Genomic DNA, 23498 nt, shown 5'->3' with positions numbered 1-23498 from the left:
CAATAGAGTGTATGCACGCCAAATTGGAGGAACTGTAGAGCAAAGATGAACTTTAAAAACATGGGTGTGCTTCAAGACAATTTTTGACGATTAATCGCTCCCTCATTAATAGCATCTTGCCTCCCTCCATAAAATGTTTTTTCCCGCCTCATTCTCCTTTACTCCCTTTACCTCGGACCTCATTGCTTGCTTCACCCCACTCCAGCTTCCTGCCAAGCACCAACTGCCCCCCACACCCCACCTTGATCATTATTCCCCAGACAGGCCCCAACCGCTGTACTTCATCCATTCCCGATCCTGCCTCTTCTAGAAGGACAATGTTCCACCCTCCTTCACCCCCTCATTCTCCTTTGCCGTATCTCCACTCACTCCTCTCTCCACCCTACTTTCTCCTTTATTCATTTCCATGCTGTCACCATTTCTCCCCATATCACCCCATCGCCGCTCTCAGCCTTTCTCCCTCACGCGCACCCCTCGCACCCTTCGCTGCCGATGCCTGTCAGTTCTTCGTCCTTGGGTGCTTAATTTGTGCCAGTGCTTAGCACCGGCACTTATTTTACAGGCACTGGCAGTAGGTTATGGTATGCATGATTAGCTACCAGCCTTTTTAATAAAAAACAGCACACTATCACCGCCCTATGAATAAAATTGGTTAAGGGACTGGTGTGCTGTGTGTGTTTTTAGGCACTCAGTTATATTTGTGTGTGTTTGTCACCAGCAGAGTTTTCTGCGCTTCACTATTTGTCACATTGTATGTTGTTTGTTTTGGACACTTCTTTTCTTTCTTCTTATTTTCTTTGAGAAGCAAGTGACTACCGATGATGAGACAGGGGCCTGTCTGGAAATTGCATACCAGTTACCCCAATGGTGGTGTTTCCGTGAGGGGTCATTTGCTTCTCGCACATTTTTCCTCTACTAAGAGTATAGTCCAATATCTGGTTTGGACTTGTGTGACCAACTTCGTTTTGGTTCACTATTTGTTGGTGTTCTGTGGTGTTGTCCGGGAGAACAGGTTTTTTAACGTGGGCGGAGTACAGTGCATTACCTCCTTATAATGTGTATAAGAGAGTAGTGGGAAGCAGGACATTTGTACCCCCTTCCCTTTGAGCCACTGATGTATTTGTACGCCATTGGATTGGGTCTCTATTTGTATTGTACTTATTTTACAGGGCCAGGTCTACACTCTACCCAAAATATTGATAACGGTTGCACTGCACGTTGCTTTCTAAAGGTCTGACAGGGGCCCCAGTCTCCTTGGCGAAGAGCTCATATCTCGTGACTGCGAGTGTTTAAAATATTTCAAATTGGTTGACGCTGCCTGCCGCGGCCCAGCTGCCCGCCTTAATGTGAGCCACACAGTACTGCCAGAAACCGCCTGGGCCCCTGACTCTGCGTAAGTTAGGTCACACCCCATTTTGATATCGTTCAATTAATGGTGAAGGGTTGCAAATTCACCCCTGCTTAGTGAATAGTCAAGTGTGTACCCGGAGTTGCCCAATGAGCAGTGTTTTTGCCCACGGTCTGCCCGGGATACTGCGCAGCAGCAGCCCTATTCAGCAAACAAAAAAAGTAATCATTGTGTCGAGCAGCAGGCCTCCTTCGTAGATCATTAAAACTAACAAGCATTTGCAATGCAATAGGTCTCGCATTAACAACATTTTAAGCGATTGACATTGTAAATGACAATGCCTTTTATTTGTATGTTTTCAAAACCAACACATAGACAAAGATTTGTAATTTACAATGCCAGTAGCTCAAAGTCTCGCAAATGCGAGACCTATTGCATTGCAAATGCTTGTTAATCATACTGCTTGAATGGCGAAATAAAACACAGTTTTCCCCATCAGGCAGGTATTTTTAATTCTGCACCTCCAACCCCTCCTACTCCCATCATTCATTGGGTATTTACCACTCAAGTGCTCCCGTACCTCTCACTGGTAGTAGCACACACCGTTCCGCTGCAGTATCTATGATGGAGTATGTCACCAAGGGGAAACCCTAGTGGGTGAGGGTTACACTAAAGCAAGCATTGGCATTGCCAATAGATCTCGCCTTTGGGACCTTATAAGTGGTTAGCCAAGCAACAGTTGATGTTGTTGCACCAAGGATATTGTGCTGGTTAACTAAACACTTATAAAGTCCCAAAGGCGAGACCTATTGGCTATGTCAATGCTTGTTGTATGCAATCGTGTGGCTTGTTGAGGCAGAACAATTGGTTTTGCCAATGCTCATTTTAAAAGTAAATAAGAAACAAGGGGCCCTATTGACCGGTAACACGAAAGTCAAGGTCATGCAGAGTTATTTGTGTTCTTTACATAGCATGCAACATGCAACAATTGCAACATGCAATGCAATAGGTCCTGCATTTTCGAAACTTTGATCTATTGGTATTGTAAATGACAATGCCTTTTATTTCTGCAGGTTTTTTAAACACATATACAAAAGGCATTGTCATTTAGAATGCCAATAGCTCAAAATCTCGCAAATACGAGACCTATTGCATTCCAAATACTTGTTATTTATCCATTCTTGGTCAACAGACATCTTGGAAGCTGTCATTTTCGTTTTAATAATACACAGACATAGACATCCTGTCCAAAGAAGCGCAATGTGCAGGTGCATGCAGCATGGGGAGCGCATTGATTCCAAAGCTCTTTGTGCACCGCTTACTGAGGGGCAAGAGCTGTCTGGATGTATAACTTGCTAGCTAGTAAGACTTTTGATTATTGGGGTAATCATACAAAAGGGGCTGTTACTTCTACAATTAGAAAAAAATATAATGCATGTGGCGTGCCACTATAAAATTAAATAACCATTGTTGCTTTTCTCAGCGAATTGTACAACAGTCTGTTCGATTTTCAATGTATGTCATAGTTCCTGTGTGTCACCAACAGTTTGAAACTTGTGTTTTTATTCTATAAGGCCACTAGTGTCAAAATAAATATTAAGCCACAAGTGACGGCGCCGTCACCACAAGAGGTCCAATGACTATAACTAAAAATTCAGCACAGTTATGAGTGACACGACAAACTGGACAGGACAGTGAAAATCGGTTCCTCGCTAAATTAGACACCTAAATTCATCGAGCATGTCGGCAAATGTGAAACATTTACACTGCTAAGTAAGATGTTGAATTTGGCCCTGTTTAGGTAAACTCATCACAGGCCTTCCTGGACATTAAAAAAAAAGAGTAAACCTAACATACACATGTATCGCGAAGCATGGTCTGATTTACTGGCATGGTAAAATAAATGTAACGTGAAGTTAACATGTATTCTGCAGTTCTTCAACAAGTGCATCTCATTCAAATCATCAATTCAATACGACAGGCACCCCTGAACTCTGCATTTAGCGAATACGGGGGAAAGTGTGTACGCTGAGCTTAAATATGGCAGGTATGTAAAACAGCAAGGACGAGAAAAAATAAACCAGTACCTATAAAAATGTCAATTGTTTACTCAATAACAGAGCTGGTTTGCGCAGTGTTAAACTGTGATTTTTAACTCCTGTTTTTGAATGTCAGTTATTACAGACATTACAAGTATATAAGCAGCACATTAATTAAATTTAGCAAATTGCCCCAGTTGCTGTTTAAAAAGGTAACAATTTAATTAATGCACATGCGTTCATGCTGATGATATAACATTCAATGCTGCTACAGGTTGTGTGCCATTACCTACTCATCAATACCACAATACAAAAAAAAACCCTTCAGAAACATTTGGACTCACAGAAGGTACACAGAGAAATCTACGCTTTAAGTAAATGACCCTCTAAACAAAAATCTAATAAAACCGGCGCCCGTGTTGATAATCTAAAAGGACATGCTTTGCTGAACAAAAGAACAAGCCTGGGAATGGTCCCTGAGCACGCTTGTGCCCACGACCTATTGCAACATGCAAAGCGCACACTTGATGCTTCAATCGCCACGGCAAAAGCTATTAGTAACGCCTGCGGAGCAACGGCTTGTGCTTCCTCATTGCGGAGATCCTGAAGAGATTAGCCCCGGAGTGCAGGCAGAGGCTTACATCAGCATTCAGGCAAGTGATGCCACATGCAAGCAGCATCGCAACCGGCGGTCTTCACTTTTCAAGCACGGCACTCGTGGTTGTGGCGGCATCCACCTTGCGGGAGCGAGCAGCAGCCAAATGTTTGTAATTAACATGGCCGCTCTCCTGCTCGCTCCTGCAAGGTAGATTCTGCCACAAGCACGCCTGCAGGCTTATAAAGTGAAGACCGATGGCTAAAGGCCCTCCTAGAGCTGCGCATGCGCACTGCCTAGGCGAGACCTAAAATGCAGTGGGCTTTTGCAAACTCTGAGAGGTGTCACTTTTGTTTTCAAGTTCGGTGCAGGCATTCTATTTTTCATATTTACGTAGTTAGGAGGATAAGCCTGTGAGAAAGTGCCCTCTTTCTTGCCTTGGTATGCCCCACTTTTTTCTGAATTGCTGATGTGCTTTGTCTGAGTGTGCCCTGGGCTCCTGCCAACCAGGTACCCAGGGCCTGTGTTCCTTCCCTAAAAACTGTGTTGAAACAAAACCCAATTGGCATCTCTGGCCACTTATCAGCCCCCTTGTATATGGTACCCTAGGTACCCAGGGCATGGTGACCAGAGAAGACCCCTAAGGGTTGCAGCACTTTTTTTGCCACCCTTAGTGGGCCTGTAACTGGGTAACCATCCACTGCCTTTGGCAGGGTGAGTGCCTAGGTACATAACTAAACAAAGAGTCGACATGGCACACATCCCTGTATGCCATGCCCACAAACCCAGTGCCCTGGCATACATCAGTCACCCCTCTAGCTGGGTGCCCTATGGCAGTGGTGTGGGCCCAGGTGCATGGGCCCTGTGCCCCTACAGTACCCAGGGCCATTCCTGTGCACTGTAAGTGCAGTGATGCCAGTAAGAGTATATGGTGCTGGGAGGTTGTCATTACGAACTGTCACCAGGTAGGTCGCCCCCCTAGCCACCGCGTGGTCCTCCCCGTGCTGTGTGCTGTTGCTGCGCTCTGACCGCTGGTGTTCGTTTATTCCTTGGTAACTTGTGCCTATGTTTTAGTCGTTTTCCCCCTCGTTCCCCTTTACCTCTGTAACCTGTGATTGTTTTCCCCCTCGTTCCCCTTTGCCTTCTGCAACCTGTGATTGTTTTCCCCCTCGCTCCCCCTTGGCCTTCTGTGCCCCCCCGCTTCCCGCCTCGCCCTCTGCTTCCCGCCGCTGCTCCCTGCGGCCCGACCCCCCGCCGTTCCCATTCGCCACCCCGCTCCCGCCTCCAAGCTGCTCCTCCCTCCCTCAGCCCCTCAATATGGAGGCCGCACGGAGGATGCGCAGCGGGCGCGCCGATTGTGCGCCGAAGGCGCGCCAAAGGCAAGCCCGTCTGCGCCCGTTCACGCCTGGACCGCGCCCAGCGCCAGGACCCCTGGTCCTCGACGATGCCAGCGCACCTGACGGACCTACAACGCCGCCACCCTCCACGCACTCAACGCCGGCCGGAACCAAGCCTGCTACCGAGCCACCCTGAAACGCACTCACGGACCCTTCACCTGCCAATTCACCTGCCTCCGAACCTGCACCGCACCCGCCAAGCCGAGCACCAGCAACAACCACCTCAAGTGCACCCTGCTCAACACCCGCTCCGTCCACAAGCACGCCGTCGAACTCTGGAACCTCTTCGACACAACCTCACCAGACATCGCCTTCCTCACGGAAATCTGGATGAACGCCTCCTCAGCCCCCGACATTGCCATAGCCATACCGGATGGCTACAAGATCACCCGGAGGGACCGCGTCAACCAAACCGGGCGAGGCATCACCATAGTCCACAGAAACACCATCCTCGTCACGACCAACTCCGACGACACCCTCACCGCCGCCGAACACCTGCACTTCCAGATCCACACAGACCCCAAGACCACCCTCAGAGGCACCCTCATCTACAGACCCACGGGACCACGCACACAATTCAGCGAAGCCATCGTAGACTTCGTCAGTCTACATGCCCTCACCTCCACAGACTACATCCTCCTGGGGACCTCAACTTCCACCTGGAGAACAACAAGGACCGCAACACCACCGCCCTGCTGGACAACCTAGCCAACCTCTGACTCAAGCAACTGGTGAATACCCCCACCCACTAAGCCGGACACACGCTTGACCCAGTCTTCTCCTCCAGCAAGCACATCTCCTTCAGCCACTCCACCGGACTACACTGGACAGATCACAGCTGCGTCCACTTCAACTTAAGGATAACCTTGACCCACCACCACCCGCAAGAGGTTACCCGCAGAAGATGGAGCAAGATCACCACTGACCAGCTCACCACCTCCCTCAGCCAGAACCTGCCCACCAACACAACGGACCCCGACGAAGCAGCCCGCAACCTCACACAGTGGCTCACTGACTGCGCCGACGAACTCGCACCACTGAAGAATCCTCCCAGCAGACCCGGCAGCAGGAAAGCCTCGTGGTTTACCAACGACCTCAAAAAGTCCAAGAAAACCTGCCGCACCCTCGAGAAAGCCTGGCGCCACGACCAGACAGCAGAGAACATGACAGCCCTCAAGAACGCCACCCGCAAACACCACCAGCTGATCTGCACCACCAAGAAGACAACATTCAGAGAACGACTGGAAAACAACACCCACAACAGCAAGGAACTCTTCAGCATCGTCAAAGAGCTCTCCAACCCCAGCGCCTGCAACAACGACATCACACCCTCGCAGGACCTCTGCGACTCACTCGCCTCGTTCTTTCACAGCAAGATCGCCGACATACACAACAGCTTTGGCACTCTAACCACCGAACCAGCGCCCCCCACAACCACTCTCTGCACCTGGAACCCTGTCAGGACCGAAGACACCACCCGCATGATTAACACCATCCGCCACCTTCCCGGAGAGCTGGAAACATGTCGAGCTGAGCGCCCTCCTCAAGAAACCCACCGCGGACCCCACGGACCTGAAGAACTTCCGCCCCATCTAGCTCCTCCCCTTTCCTGCCAAAGTCATCGAGAAGACCGCCAACAGACAACTCTCCGCCTTCCTCGAGACCAACGGATCCCTCGACCCCTCACAGTCTCGTTTCCGAGCAAACCACAGCACCGAGACCGCCCTCATCGCAGCCACCGACGACATCAGGTCGTGAGGACCTCCAGCAGACCATATCCCATTGGCATCACCATGATGGAGTCAAGGAGGCAACCCCATTAATTGGAACGAGTGAATAGAATAAATTCACCACCTCCTTATTGAGGGGTCATTGCAAAGGCTTTACTTGCCCTGTGTTTTTATAGTCCTGATGAAGACTTGCATGGCCCATGCACAATTTACCGATAGGCCCAAAGTTGAGTCGAAACGTCAACGCTTTTGATACTGAACCTGGACCCACATGTTCCCGCTCTACAATGATGTGCAAAACAATGATGATACACATATGGGCTTTTTGATAATTTATGGAAATTGTGAAACGATTTGTATTGACCGCCAGGTCTAACAGGACGGATAATTGCGGATCCGTACTGTTCTATATAAATTGTTTATGAATATTTTTATGTCACTATTTCTTGAGATTCCTTTCCTTCCTTGATCAACATACACTATCTAATTCACTCTTTTCTATTTGCACGCTCCCTTTGGGGCAACCAGTATGACTCATTAACCGTTAGTTAATCCAAGTTGATCTAGAGGCAATGAATAAATAAATTGTTCTTGGGTGTACCATTGATGCTGTTGCTTTCCCCTTTTTGAAATTGGTGCATTTATTGGGTGGAGCAAATCTATATGACATGCTCAACAGATGTTTAATTGATGACTAAGTACTGACTAATTGTTTGATTTAAAAGAAATAGGTCACGGACCCTTGTTTATCAATATTGTACCTCTGCACCCGGCAGCCCCTGTGCCGCTGGGAGTGAACTAACTGTACTTACCTGACCCTGGGGGACCCCATAGTCTATGCCCAGAACCTTAACTTCACCAACCAAGTACTCACCTAGAAACCGGTAATTTACTTACCTGCCATTGGATAACATTGACTTATTTTGACTCGAAAAATTTTAAGTGTGATGTTTTGAAATCTAAAAATATTCACATAAAATCAGCCAAAGTCTGAATTCCGAAGTACTCACCTGTGATCAGGGGAGAAGCCAGTACTGTACCTTTCAGCCCAGTACTGAACCGCAAAAGTAATCCCTAGCGGGGTTACTAGTAATCTGTATTTTCTCCATAGGAACCCATTGTCTGCTTTTCTATGAAATTTCATCTGTCTACTTTTGAAAACATTTTCTTTAAAAATCACACGAAATACTGAAATGCAATTACCTACCTGTTTTGAGTTAAGACCCCATTGCTGGCCCTAGGAGACCAGTACTGGATTACAAAAGTAACGCAATCGTACTTTAGCTGCAACCTGAATTTTCTCCTATTGAATAACATTGTCAGATTTCCATTGAAAAGTTTCTAAGTGTGAACTTCTAAAACAGCTTTATATTCCTGAAAATTCACTACAGTAACTAAAACGTTTTTGCTAATCTGGTTTCAGCTTAGACCCCAGGATCGAATCAAAGATCTAGTCCTGGGACTACTAAAGTAATCTATATAGTAATCAACTGTACTTGCATGTGGAAAACCCAGTGAGCTCAATGCTATAGTGTGTTTTAGAATTGTGTTGCTTACTGTCAATACTGTATTAATTGTGTGCACAAACTTTATTGCTCCTTTGCAAAGTAATTACATGAGAGAACTCATAACAAGAAAAGTATTTTTTTTATAACTGTTGGTTCTAAAAATAGAACGCATATCTGTGTATATAAAAACACTTGGCCTGGAGTTAAGTCCTTGAGTGTGTGAAATCTTTTGCTGACTGAGTGTGTATAACAAATGCTTTACACTGTCCCCTGGTACTGCCTTACTGCTCGACCAAGCTACCACTTTGGAGAGTAAGGTCAGTTCTGACTTTAACCTCTGTAATACCTCTGGGGTTGGTGGACTCTATACACACTGTACTTCATTCTAGTCCAGTATATATAGAGCCACTTTCTCACATAGCCCCTCTAGGAATTCCTCTGGTCTCCCCCTTTCTGTCGGTACAATTTGGAATTCAGCATGAGTAATTTACCTAGATTGCTCGCTCTTTTTCTAAACAAACTAATCATTGAAATTAAAAATAATGTAAAAAACAAGAGAAGTAACACAAACAGGTGACTTTTCATCTTGAATTTTCTACCCAGAGGCCGAGTTACTAAAGTAACATAACTTTACGTTTGCAGGAATATACAGCATTTGTGGGATGTCCAAAAACATGCTTTCTTGAGCCGATTTGTCAGCTGCAGTTTCTAATAAGTTGGGCACAAACTATGCTTCAATTAACATTCTAAAATCTAATGAATGAAAAAAAGAGTATAAAATAAAACTGAGCTGAGGTTTAGTGGTAATTTGTCCACCTTTTATTTTGGGGGTACCCATACTATAATGTGATTAAGTTGGTATTTGCAAAATGTATTCTTTCTTGAATGCTGGCTTACATTTAGCAGCCAACAATTGGAGAGTAATTCAATTGATAGTAATTAGTACTACACTATTTAATACTCCCATACGTTTCCTGATAAAATCAACATCACACTTGTGTGGGTGGGCCTATTGCCAGCAACATGAAAAGCCTCTGTATGAAAGTAGCCCTTTTGACATGGTCACCCCAACTTTTTAACTGGTAACTGAAGTGACTGCGACTGGAAGTACAGTTCTTGCCCAAAACTGCACAACTGTACACTCAATTGACAAAACCTTTAGCAGCCTCTGTAAGTCCCTAGTAAGTGGTACCCCTGGTATCTACAGCTCAAGGTACTACAGATGATCCTGAAGGGTAGCGGCACAAATTGTGCCACACTAAGAGAACGCTCACCAGGCAAATGCAAGGTACAATGCAGACTGCGTGTCGTGGTGTAGACAAAAGTGAAAACATGGCATGTCACACATCCCTGTGTCAAAAACGATTTCCTTTAGGGCATCCTTACCTCCACATTCAATCTCAAACCCAATTATTCAGAAACCTCAACCCTGATAATATTCACAGTACCACATAGAAAACCTATATTTGAAAAGATGTATTTGTTATTTAGAAGCAGCGTAAATTCAATAAAAAGTTTAAAATTCCATACATTAAAAATAACCAACAAATCGTAAATTCAATATTCCATTATATCATGACATAAATAAATTAATATTCAATGCAATAACATTCAAAATGTCATTCAAAATTCATGAAAGTACTTAGAAAAAACCGCACTGAATAAAAAATGGGAAATATAAGGAAGAAGAGAAACAGAAGAGAGAAAAAGAAAATAAAGGACAACTACGACAATCACTTAATCACTTAATGTGTCTTGTTCATGCCCTATTTGTTGTCAAGATCACCATTAGCATGCATACATAAATTTCTTTCCACCATACCAATATGTCCACATAATTTGGTCTGTTCCAAGCGTCAACGCGTTTCGGTGGTTTCAGCCCAGTATGGACCACCTTTTTCAAAACCCAAATGATTCCCCTCAATCTGATAAAATAATCAACCACCGCAGTGATCAATACCGTTGCATATACTACCACGGCCCCACTGTAACTTCTCTTGTAATCTCTTAAAGAATGGTGGCCTTCTTCGAAAATATATATAAAGTAAACTGTGTTGTCCTTATGGATTAACATAATGCTCTAAAATAAGCATATATGACTTCACGGACTCCTGTCATAAAATGTGCAGAAAAGATTTTGGAAATAGCCTCCTAGGGCAGTGCTGAATCATTTTCAGTTCATTGGTGGAATTGTGGTCACCCAAAATAAAGAAATGCAGGTATGTTAAAACTAGCAGGTATGTTAAAACTATCACAATTGCTTGGATCCATGAATGATCTAATGCCGAAAAAGTATGCATCAAAGAGGAAACCTTACTTTTATTTTGGACCTCAAATACTAAAGTAAACAAAAGGCCTCTAGGATTTAATCTCGTCTTATCTTAGCGAAAGACCTTTCGAACCCTGAACAAATTTCACTGATTCAAACAGATATTCAGTTGGGCAAGATAGGGACTATAAGCAGAAAGACATACCTGCATGAATAGGTTAAACCGGGGCTCCTTCCGTTGTTTGGTTTTGATCAACTCCAGGGCAAAAGACTGAAAACAGCAAAACTTTGCAGCTTCCTGCTTTATCTCCTCACCAGCAGACCCATCAAACTACATGAGATTCCAAAAACAGGTCATAAATCAGATTATCAGCAAATGCTTTCCACTGTCATGCTCAAAGTTTTCTGCCCACCCAAGTGTTTTAATGGATTACAATCTATGGAAATGTACCAAAGCATATTCTTTTAAAAACAGATTTACCAAACAGACCAAGGGTTAATGTCTGACAACATAAAAATCAAACTACATACAGCAATTACTTTGTATGTGTTTTTAGGTGCAATGTAAAAACTAAAACGTACACATCCAGCACCCTAATGCAGAATTGATACAAAAATAGCAAGTTCAAACATTGTGCATCTTAGCTAGAAGTGAAATGTAATTGCTTGATATAAATTAAGCACAACTGGAATACAAATAAAGCTTAAAAATAACTCCATATGGGCCCTAATGCAAGATCACAAATATATATGGCAACTGATCTTAAATATGTGCAAACCAATTTCAAGTGCAACTTAAAATGTGAAAAGGCTACAAAACAAAGATTCATAAAAAGCATTTGACATCCATAGTAGAGAGAACTATCACCTCCCTGGCCCCCAAAGCATGTTTGCATTTCAGACATCTGAGGAATCCACATATCTAGCACATTACTTTTCATGATACAGCTGAAGGTCAACTGAGCTTGATCTTCCAAATAAAATACATCTATTTAAAATATCAGAAAAAAAGAAGTACCTAAAATGAGGAATGGAAACAAAAAATTGACAAAATTGAGCTGCAAATCAATGTTTACCACAAAATGATTAATCTAAACATTACACTTTGGAACTTTGAAAACTACGTTCTATGCATACTGCGTATTAATGTTTGCTAACTGTTAACAGGGAGAGTTGCAATTCCCCTATTCAAACTAAACCGCTCCCCATCTTCTCCACAAGCTTCCAAGGTTGAAGCTTATGGCCACCGTGCCAATGGCCTGCCAGGCATCTGGATTGAGGCTACCACAACAACGTCACTAGTGGATAGGGGGAAATTCTGAACTTCCTTTTAACTCAGCAAAATCACCAACAACCTCTTAACATCATATTCACCTGGGCAAATGATGATTATTCACGATTTAACAATGGCCAGACACAGATTACTATTTGAATGCATGATCGGCCACACATCTGACTTGGTGCAGAACTAAATGAAACCTGCAATACCTGCATGGGTAGTTACTGACACATATTGAAATAATGTATTCCTAATCAGGACATTAGCTGTATTTTCTAAAAGATCTGTAGATTTCAATGAAATAGCAGTAATATCTTCTCATACAGTAATATCTGTAACTCCCACATAGAACACTTCAGATGTGAAAGTGTATTCCTTCCTTGGGCTGGTAAGAAGGGCTTTGACCTAAAAAAGTAATCAACTATGACACTGCTGCTCGATGAAATTTCTTTTATAGTATGAAGGTGCATGCTGCACGAGAATCACTATACAGCATGCTATTAGGTGTCAATGAAAGGAAACCCAGAAGAACAGTGGCAATATTTTCATATGTCACCTTCTCGTGTTGCTACTAACTAGGGCAACATGGTTCCCGGGAGATGCAGCGCCTATAGTCGCTGCAATTTTATGAGAGATAACCTTTTACACAACTGCATGAGACTTTGAAGACAACACTTGTGTTTGGATGACAGGATGCAATTGTCCAGATGCATGATGAGCATATTGCATGACACGCCTGCTGCGCCAGCTCTACATTATCTTCATCAATGCTCGACAATTCTACCATGTTGTGATGCATTATGTCAGTCCTAATGTGTTTGATCTTTTGAAGATATTACAAGAAGAAGGGTGAAAAAGCATAACATATGCATACGTTAGTGAGTAAGCGTTCCCTACTTACGCTATTCAACCCTAAACACCTTGGTCCTGAAGAAAGCCACTATGGCTCATTCTGCACATACTATTGGCTGAACATTGTTGACCAAACACTAGGATGTGAGAGACCACTAATTTCTATGAGCATATAAACCACTGATTATACTCCTACCCCAGGAGTCCATTATTACAATGTATCCCTCAAGGGCGGATATCCTGAAGGCAATTTTAACAATTTTACTCACAAATTCACCTCATCACAAGAACAAAAACAGTTCTGCTGTAAGTTCGCGTCACAGCACAACTAAGATGCATTCAGCATCGTAGGTGGGAACCGGATGATGAAGCATGCCACCAACTAGGTTGATGGGTGAGAGTTCAAAGACACACAAGGTATTTAAAATGTCTGGGCTCATACAATGACCTGAAACTCATACAAATGTGAGAGACGAAAGTATAGAAAATGACTACGAAAGTTGCAACAAAGTCCTATGTTCATTAACGTCTTGTAGGTTACAAAGAACCAACCTTAGGCAGTGTGATAGAAGGTAGTATGAGTGTAATAAAGCGAAAGGAAAATGCTACTTACCAGTATGCATCTGTTCTTGGCATGTAGGGCTGCAGAACCACACACTATTGCATAGATCACCATCTGGTGGTGGGCCCGGATGATTACACTTTGTTTTTGTCTTGGAAGTGTCTTTGTCTGTTGGATGACTCCTCCCGTAGATCGTAGTGCGAATGGTCATCGACTCCATTTTCAGATTGTTTACGCCATTGGGAAAATTATGGATTTGTAGGAGTATAGATAAGGATGTCCATGTATTGTGTATCTAATTAAGATATTACTGGAACAGATATTGGTAGCCGGGGACGTGGGTGGGTGGGTGTTGTAACCTAGTTCTGGTTTCCCCCCTAGCCTTGGGCAAGTAGTATTTACCAGCTTTCCTGCGCGAGAGCACCCATTGTTTCCCTCGATCCCTATTGGTTCCTCTACATTCCACACTGTCCCTGTCCCCTCTCCAACCGCCCAACTGTCATTGATTGATTCGGCAACTGACCTACGCACCGCCAGAGGTGTGGGGCTGTAAGTGATAAACCTTGATTTACTTTTACTACTTGACTGCGAACTTGCTTTCAACAAGTGGCGACGAGGATGGGATTGATGTGGGTCTCCCACCCACGTAGCTGATTCAAAAAAGTGTCCTGCAAGATATCAAAAATGCACATCTTGTGGTTTGACAGGTCACATTGCTAAAGATCGTCAAAACAGAGTAAACATGTCAAACAAATTCAAGAAGAAAGTGACTCAGATGAAGAAAATTCAGTGTATTCTGATTCTGACAGCATCAGCTACGTTTTCTCAATTGAATATGATGTTCTGGAGCTCACACCGGCAAGAAAAAAAAAAACCATGTTTGATGTGAAATTAGGTGGTGTCACAGTGAATCTCATGGCTGATTCAGGGTCTCCTTTCACGATCATTAATGAGAATGTGTGGAAACAATTCAAAGAGAAAATTGGCTCTTCTTTGGAGAAATCAAAAGTGATTGCTAGAAGTTACACTGGAAACAACATAGAATTCTTAGGGACACGAGATCTAGAATTTGAATTCAAAAACAGAAAAGCAATTTGCAGGCTTTTTGTGGCTAAGAAGGGTCCATCGGTCCTTGGTTGGAGCGACCAAGCTGATCTGGGCATTATGCTCAACCCAAATAGCGATGATCCAGTTCTGTCTGTTGAGGAGTCCTGCAAACGCACCATCCAAAACGACTTTCCTGAAGTGTTCTCTGGTAAGGTTGGTCTTCTCAACAGTTTTCAACATAAAATTGAACTTAAAGACTCTGCCATCCCATGCATTCACAAGGTAAGACATTTACCAGTGTCAGTAAGAAGTGATATTCAAGTCGAACTGAATAGACTTATCAAAGGTGGAATGATAGAAGAAGTTGAGTCAGCGGAGTGGGTTTCTCCTTTGGTGGTGGTCAAACGTCCCAACGGAAAAATTAGACTCTGCATCGATCTCAGGGACCTGAATAAGAATATTATTGTTGATCAATATCCCCTGCCACGCATATGTGAAATGTTTAATGCCACCAATGGTATGTGTATATTTTCTATAATTGATTTAAAATCCGCATACCACCAGATTCCCCTACATGCGGACAGCAAAAAATACACCACATTTATCACCCCATTTGGTTGTTATCGATTCACCAGGGTGCCGCTCGGCTTAGCCTCGGCCGCGGCGCTTTTTCAAAGGGTCATGACTACCATTTTTGAAGGCGTCCCTGGTCTCACCCTGGAGATACCCATTAAGGGACCATCTCTCAGGGAAGCCAGGAAGGGTTTCGCAGCGGTCGAAGCGCCTTGGGACCCTACGGGTAAGTAGTGCGCTATATAAATGCCTATACATTTACATTTACATTATCAGGTTTTTCCAAGATGATATCCTGGTCATGGGTAGCAACCAATCTGAACATGACACACATCTTAGGCAAGTTTTTAATGGACTCAAAATGCATGGTCTGACTGTTGAATTGGACAAGTGTAAAATATCACAAGAAAAAGTGGTATACTTAGGGCACACCATCAGCAAAGAGGGCATCAAACCCAAACAAGGTTTAGTGGAAGCCATTCTCAATGCTCCTTGCCCATCGAGCAAAGATGATGTCAGAGCTTTCCTTGGTCTTATCGAGTATTACTCGAAATTCATAAAAAACTTTTCTGAGAAAACATACAGCATTAGACAGTTATTGAAAAATAAGACAAAATTTGAATGGTCCATGGATTGACAAAACACCTTTGAAACAATTAAAAAAGAAATAAGCAATGCTCCTTTTCTCAAAGGATTTGATCCAAAAGCAGAAATCTTCGTGATTACCAATGCTAGTAACAAAGGAATTGGTGCAGTGCTAGCACAGAAGGATTCATCAAAGCAGGAATGGGTTGTTGCATTTGCATCAAGGTCACTCACCCCTGCTGAGGAGAAATACTCAGTAATCGAGCGCGAAATGCTGGCCTGCTCATGGGCGCTCAATTACTTCAGAGCATTTATTTGGGGTTACAACATTCATCTTCGCACAGACCACAAACCCCTAATCAAAATTCTGTCTGCAAACGGTTTGCAGAATGCTTCCCCACGACTAAGCAAAATGTCAATCAAATTACTGGACTATTGCTACTCCGCTGAATATTGGCCAGGTGTTAAGAATAAAATCGCCGATTTCCTCAGCAGACTACCACTCCCACACAGTAATGAGTGCACCGACACTTCAGAGGATGACGAAAAAGTGGCTCTACTCTTCAATACAGAGTTGGACGGAATATCTGCGGGAGAATGGGAACAACACATGGCTCGTGATTCAACTCTCCAAGATGTGTGCAAATGCGTGAACACTAGGTGGCCAGAGAAACGACATCTTAGTGACAACGTAAAGACTTACTGGGAAATAAGAAATGAACTCAGTTTGGAAAATGGAGTGTTATACAGAATTGGTAAAGCAATAGCTCCCATCAGACTCAGAGACAGAATACTTAAACTCTGCCACATTGGTCACCTGGGCATCTCCAAAACCAAGCAAAGAGTCAGAACCAGTTACTGGTGGCCAGGCATTGACAAGCAAATTGAAACACTCATAAGGAACTGTGTGGAGTGCAGTGATTCAGATAAAACCCTCGAGACATCTAAAGTCTCTCTCTCTCCACTCCAACCCCCCCTGATGGCCAGGGAGAAAATTGGTGTTGACATTGCGGGACCCATCGAAGGACATGACGGAGAGATCAAGTATATTCTAGTGGCCATAGATCATTTCTCTAAGTGGCCAGAAATAAGGATTGTTACGGAAATAGATAGCTCCACAATTATATCGTTCTTGGACAAACTGTTCATTAGCGAAGGATTACCAAAATTTGTGCTCACTGACAACGGTCCACAATTTTGTTCGGAAGCGTTCAAATCATTCCTAAAGAGAAACTGCATCACTCATCATACCACTTCACTGTACCATCCTGAAGGTAATGGCCTCACCGAACGTTTCAACCGTGTCCTGAAAGGACACATACAGCTGTCAAGAAACGCAAATCTGAACTGGGAGGAAGAAGTGTTTAAACTCATTTGGGCTTTCAGAATATCTCCCTGTGCGAGCACCCATGAGGCACCCTTTGTACTCATGAGAAGCAGACAGCCCCTGAGTATTGACCTTGGATGGATGCCAAATTCAAAACAAGTTGCATGGTCACCTGATGTAATCAGGAATAACATAATAAAAGCCCAAAAATATTACAAAGAATGGTATGATTCCAAACATGGTGCAAAAGAACATTCATTTAAAGTTGGTGACCTTGTTAAAGTTCGTTTAGAGAAAAAAGTGAGGAAAGGAGAAAGCAGATTCACTGCTCCATTGAAAATAGATGAACTGTTCAACAACGCGGCCAGACTCAGCGATGGTAAGGTCTGGCACATGAGTAGATTGGCTAGATACCATCAGGGAGCCAATGTTTCCAACCAACTGCAACATGGTACACATTGCAAAGACTTGTGGGTTGATGTTGATAGATCCTGTGTAGGACAAGGGTCCTTGCTCAGAAATGTTAGTTCACATGGTCTCCCACCTGCCACTGACTCAGCTGACTGTCAATCATCAGATCAGTATGAGGGTGTCAATTCTCGCACTCTGATCTCCAATCGGAGCTGTTATGGTGACTCCCACTCTGACTCTGAAGCCACGTCTGGCGGTCACAGCTTCAGCGGTAGGTTTGGTAGAACCTGCAATGATTCTCACTCTGACACAGAAAGTGTTCCCGATGCCCTTGTTGCCAAGGGAAGATTCGGGAGAACCATCCACAAACCTAAACGTTATGAAGACTTTGTTTGTGACTAAAGCTGACCTGTTAATTTAACTCCAAAGTTTCACTTTGCCACACTCTGTGGCTCATCTGTTAAAACTCGCAAGAGAGGAAGATGTGTTGTAACCTAGTTTTGGTTTCCCCCCTAGCCTTGGGCAAGTAGTATTTACCAGCTTTCCTGCGCGAGAGCACCCATTGTTTCCCTCGATCCCTATTGGTTCCTCTACATTCCACACTGTCCCTGTCCCCTCTCCAACCGCCCAACTGTCATTGATTGATTCGGCAACTGACCTACGCACCGCCAGAGGTGTGGGGCTGTAAGTAATAAACCTTGATTTACTTTTACTACTTGACTGCGAACTTGCTTTCAACAGTGGGCATGTGTGGTTCTGCAGCCGTACATGCCAAGAACAGATGCATACTGCTAAGTAGCATTTTCCGCTCGAAGCATATGGGCTGCAGACCACACACTATTGCATCGATTGCACAGCAGTTTTCTCCCTTAGCGGCGACCACCTGTATCTGTTGCAGTAGTTTGAAATAATGTTTTGAGTACAGCCTGGCCCACAATAGCTTGTTGTTTTGCCTGCACATCTACACAATAGTGTTTTGTAAATGTGTGGGGTGTAACCATGTAGCTGCCTTACATATATCATCTAATGGTATATTTACTAGGAATGCCATAGATGCCCCTAATTTACGGGTAGAATGAGCCCTAGGTGGAATGGATAGAGTGCGTTTTGCTTTCTGGTAACAGATTTGAATACACTTAACAATCCACCTTGCAATGCCTGATTTTGAGATAGGGTTGCCTTTGAGTGGAGGAGAAAATGACACAAACAGTTGTTTTGTTTTATGAAATGGTTTTGTCCCATCAATGTAGTAGAGGAGTGCTCGTTTTACATCTAATTTGTGTAGAGCTCTTTCTGCAACTGTCTGTGGTTGGGCAAAGAATACTGGCAACTCAATAGATTGGTTGAGGTGAAATGGTGAAATGACTTTTGGGAGAAATGTAGGGTTTGTTTTAAGAACCACTTTGTTATTATGTAGTTGTATAAATGGTTCTTGAATTGTTAATGCCTGAATCTCACTTACTCTTCAGAGTGAGGTAATAGCAACTAGAAATGCAACTTTCCATGTAAGGAACTGTAACTCACACTTATGTAATGGTTCAAATGGAGGACCCATAAGTCTGGCGAGAACAATATTTAAATTCCAAACCGGAGAGGGTGGTATTCTGGGAGGAATTATTCTTTTTAATCCTTCCATAAACGCTTTGATGGCAGGTACTCTAAACAATGACAAATGTTGTCTGTTTTGAAGATAAGCTGCTATAGCAGCAAGATGTAATCTGATTGAGGATTACGCTAAATTACATCTTTGTAGATGGAGTAGGTAGCATATGATGTTTTGTATAGAAACATCTAATGGGTTAATGTTGTTATTTGTGCAATATACAACAAACCTTTTCCACTTGGCTGCGTAGCATGCTCTACTGGTGGGACGCCTTGCTTCTTTTATGACATTCATACAATCTGGCGGAAGATTGAGGTATCCGAATTTTAAGACTTCAGGAGCCAAATTGCTAGATTGAGCTGCATTGGGTCTGGATGCATGATCTCTCTATGGTTCTGTGTTAGTAGATGTGGACAGATTTTCAATTTTTGATGTGGTACTAGTGATAGCTCTAGTAGTGTGGTGTACCACGGTTGTCTTGCCCACGTTGGTGCTATTAGAATTAATGTGAAGGAATGTTGCTGTAGCTTGCATACTACTAATGGAATTAGCGGGAGAGGTGGAAAAGCGTACACAAATTTGATCACCAGCTCATCCATACTGCATTGCCTTTGGACAATGGGTGTGGGTATCTGGCGGCGAAGCTTGGGCATTTGGAGTTGGGGTGTGTGGCAAACAGATCAGGGCTAGACAAATCCACTCGACTGCTCGCATTTGCGAGGTAAATTGTATGAGTTCGAGCTATTTTTAGGTCTCGCAGACGTAAAAAGCAGGCGAAGCCTGCAGTCTGCGAGACATCTTTTGCTGGCGTGTCTGGAGGAATGTGAGACAGCGATCAGGCACGAGCGTCGCTGTCTCAGATTCCTCCTCGAGTGCGCGCACAGCACCACACACGCATGCGCATACACAGAGACACACAAGCGCCCATGCACGCACCCATACATACAGAGAACCCACCCCCGCCGTCGCATACACACAAACACTGCATACACACACGCTCCCCCCCTTACCTCACCAGAGACACACACACGTGCGCACACACACACGCGCGCGCGCACACATCCCCCTCACACCCCACTCACCAGGTTCTTCTTGCGTGTCCCTCGGCAGCCAGCGGGTCATTCCGGTTAACAGGCGGGGGCCGCGGGGCTCTCCACGAGCACGGGAGCCCCGCTAGCTAACACGGAAATCCTCCGGCGGGCACTGGAGCGCCTGCTTCCTGTTTTTGTCCGGCCCCGCCCCCGTCCCAACAAAGGTTGCCTGGCTTCCTGTTAAAGCTGGGCTGTGGCGGTGAGTTTGCTTGTTTAAGTTGTTAATGCTGATGATTGATCGTAGTTCACTCATGAGAAGGTGTTCTGTTTTCTTCCACATTGCATCTAATATGCATTAGAATATGCTTGTAAAATATGCAGGAGTGCGGTACTAAGGCACAACTCAATACCGCGATCGGCAAAAAGTTTGTAATTAAGACACACTGGAGGTTTTAATGTGGTGAGCAGACCATGGTCTCTGACCTGCTCCCAATTTACCACATCATGCACTCCTGGATGAATTAATATGCCTCACCCTATGCACCGCTGTTTCTTTAGGTGCTAAAATGAGGTGTGCTTGGAAATAAAAGCACAGCTGCTTCATGTGTTGCTTGAGGTGTTAAATTGATGCTTGTATACTACTTAGATATGGGTTTAATGTCTTATTTATTACTAGCACATCTTAAAGTGACATATGCTCCAAAATGGCTCACTGGTTTACAGCTGTTTCCATCAGAGACTGACTGCATCATAGACTGTTAGTGCTGGTTCATTAAAGGTAAAGGCGCCCGCTACGAATTTTAAAGTTTTAAATTACTGATCCGCCCAGGACAGTGAGGTAAGAAAGCCACTATTTATTTAATTCGCCGCATTGTCTTCGGCTAGTAAACTTTTTGTTGCGGGTAATTTCACGGGTGCATGTATTATTGAATTGTATGCTTTGGGGCGGGTACGAGGGAGTCCTGCAGAGGACCTCAGCCATTTCCGTGGTCATTGCTTATTTGTTGTATATTTTAGACGTGTGCGCATTGAAAACACCTGTCGGTTGTGACTTTGCCTCCCTCCTTTAAGTGGGTGGTCACGGCTCCGTTACGTTGTCGTTTCGGTTGTCTCGCTGAACCTTGCTGCAAAATACCGTTATAACCACTGCTCAGTGTACTACTTTCTACGCCGCCGCCTAGGCTTAATTTGTCGTACAAATCTGTATTGCAAATTTTTTTGCAAATTTAATATAGATGTTTTGTTTGTAATAATTTTATGTTGTTCAAATTACATGCTGTGTTTTTATAGCAAACGGAATGTGAGCTTATCATGTTATGATTATGGCGCTCATGCCTTATACAGCTCTTTAACCCGCATCTTTTAAAATAGCATTCACTGCAAAGAAGGCTGCGGAGAAGCTCAGTGGGTCCTGCATAACATCTATCTCTGCGTGCTCGAAAACATTGGCATGTAGGTGCATTCCTCATGTATGGCCTCGGGAGATAGTTCGGCATACCTCTGTTGAGTAGGAACCCGCGATCCCTTTTCTTTCTTGGAATGTAGTAGGAAGCCTTTTTTTGTAATTTTCTTTTAAAGAGAAGCGAGAAAGACCGCATATTTAAACGTGTTTATAGTGTTGTGTTTTCTGCCACCTGTTCTTGAGTTTTGAAACTGACAGCTTTAAACAGCACAATTTTTGGAGTAGTTTGCGAGTATAACATTTTGAGGAACGCGCTACAGTTTTAACTCCCATATTAGTTCGGGATCCTTTACGTGACTACTAAAAAAACTTGACCTAAAATGTGGTGCACCCAGCCGCAAGCCGTATTTAAGACTAGTGCAACATGTTATTTCAGATCAGTTTTCAAAGGATAGAGGATGTACCTCACTGGAGCAGCTCAGATGTATCCTTTCTATGAAAAGGGCACTTGGGGGGGCACTATTGTATTATATCAGCAGTAGGAGGTCACAGTGTCCCTGCTACGTTGACACTACACAGGGTTCTCTATTTAACAATGGCACTCAACATGGCAGAACATCCAGTTCCTATAAAAGCACATGTTCGCAACAGAATATTTTTTTTTGTGCTGAGTACACTCATCATGTTTTTAATTATTTTTTTTAAGGCATGTATATTCCTTATGAGTTTTGATCGTTATTAAAATGCACATGGGTGTAATATCGATCTACATCCCCAGTTCATCTCCATTTAAACATAGTATATTTTTTCTCACACATAGTCATACAGCTGACATTATGTCCGGGCATTCGATTTGCCCATTCCCCTAAATGCCTGTGTCAAAAACGCCATCATGCACCTCAGAGTCATTGCTGCGCCGCACTCTAACAAGAGCGTTCAGACGCGCCTCGCGCTAGCTCCTGGGACCCGGCCGGGGTCGTACCATGCGGCTCTCAGCTATACTGTTACTCTGAGCTCACTACAAAACCCAACACACAACCGCACACACACAACCGCACACACACAACCCCACACCACACACAACCCCACACCACACACAACCCCACACCACACACAACCCCACACACAACACCCCCACACACACAACCTCTCCACACACGCAACCTCTCCACACACAACACCCCTCCACACACACAACCCAACACACACAACCCCCACACACAACCCCCCACACACACGTACAACCCCACATACACAACCCCACACACACAACCCACACACACATACAACTCCACACACACAACCCCATACACACACAACCCCATACACACACAACCCCATACACACACAACCCCACACACACACACACACACACAACCAGATGCACACAACCACAAGCAGAACACAACCCCAAACACAACACACACCTAAACACACACACACAACCCCAAACACACACACACACAACCCCAAACACAACACACACCATCACACACACCATCACACACACACAACCACACAGCCACACACACAACCACACACTCAACCATCTATCTATCTATCTATCTATCTATCTATCTATCAATCTATCTATCTATCTATCTATCTATCACACTCACTCTATCTCTCTATCGCCCTCACTCTATCGTCCTCACTCTATCTATCTATTGCCCTCAGTTTATCTGTCTATCTATCGCCCTCACTCTATCTGTCTATATATTGCCCTCACTCTATCTATCTATCGCCCTCACTCTATCTATCTACCTATCTGTCTGTCTGTCTGTCTATCTATCGCCCTCACTCTATCTATCCCCCTCCCTCTATCTATCACCCTCCCTCTATCTATTGCACTCTATCTATCGCATCACCACAGCATCACTCAGGGGCACCGCAGCATCACTCAGGGGCACCGCAGCATCACTCAGGGGCACCACAGCATC

The 23498-nt window shown here is 44.1% G+C and overlaps 1 protein-coding gene across 2 annotated transcripts in view; it reads right to left on the bottom strand.

The window, feature by feature from the left end:
* ARHGEF11 (Rho guanine nucleotide exchange factor 11) overlaps nt 1-23498 on the bottom strand; it is a 1046032-nt gene that overhangs the window by 264100 nt on the left and 758434 nt on the right. For both annotated transcript variants that reach the window (XM_086945337.1, XM_086945338.1), the window contains exon 28: nt 11092-11217. In XM_086945337.1, the coding sequence (XP_086801463.1) occupies nt 11092-11217 (126 nt within the window). The remainder of the gene's footprint in view (nt 1-11091; nt 11218-23498) is intronic.

This window comes from Lissotriton vulgaris, chromosome 12 (genome assembly GCF_964263255.1).
Source record: "Lissotriton vulgaris chromosome 12, aLisVul1.2, whole genome shotgun sequence".
NCBI lineage: Eukaryota > Metazoa > Chordata > Amphibia > Caudata > Salamandridae > Lissotriton > Lissotriton vulgaris.
The sequence above is the reverse complement of the archived record's forward strand: the minus strand, read 5'-3'. Positions and strand labels throughout refer to the sequence as shown.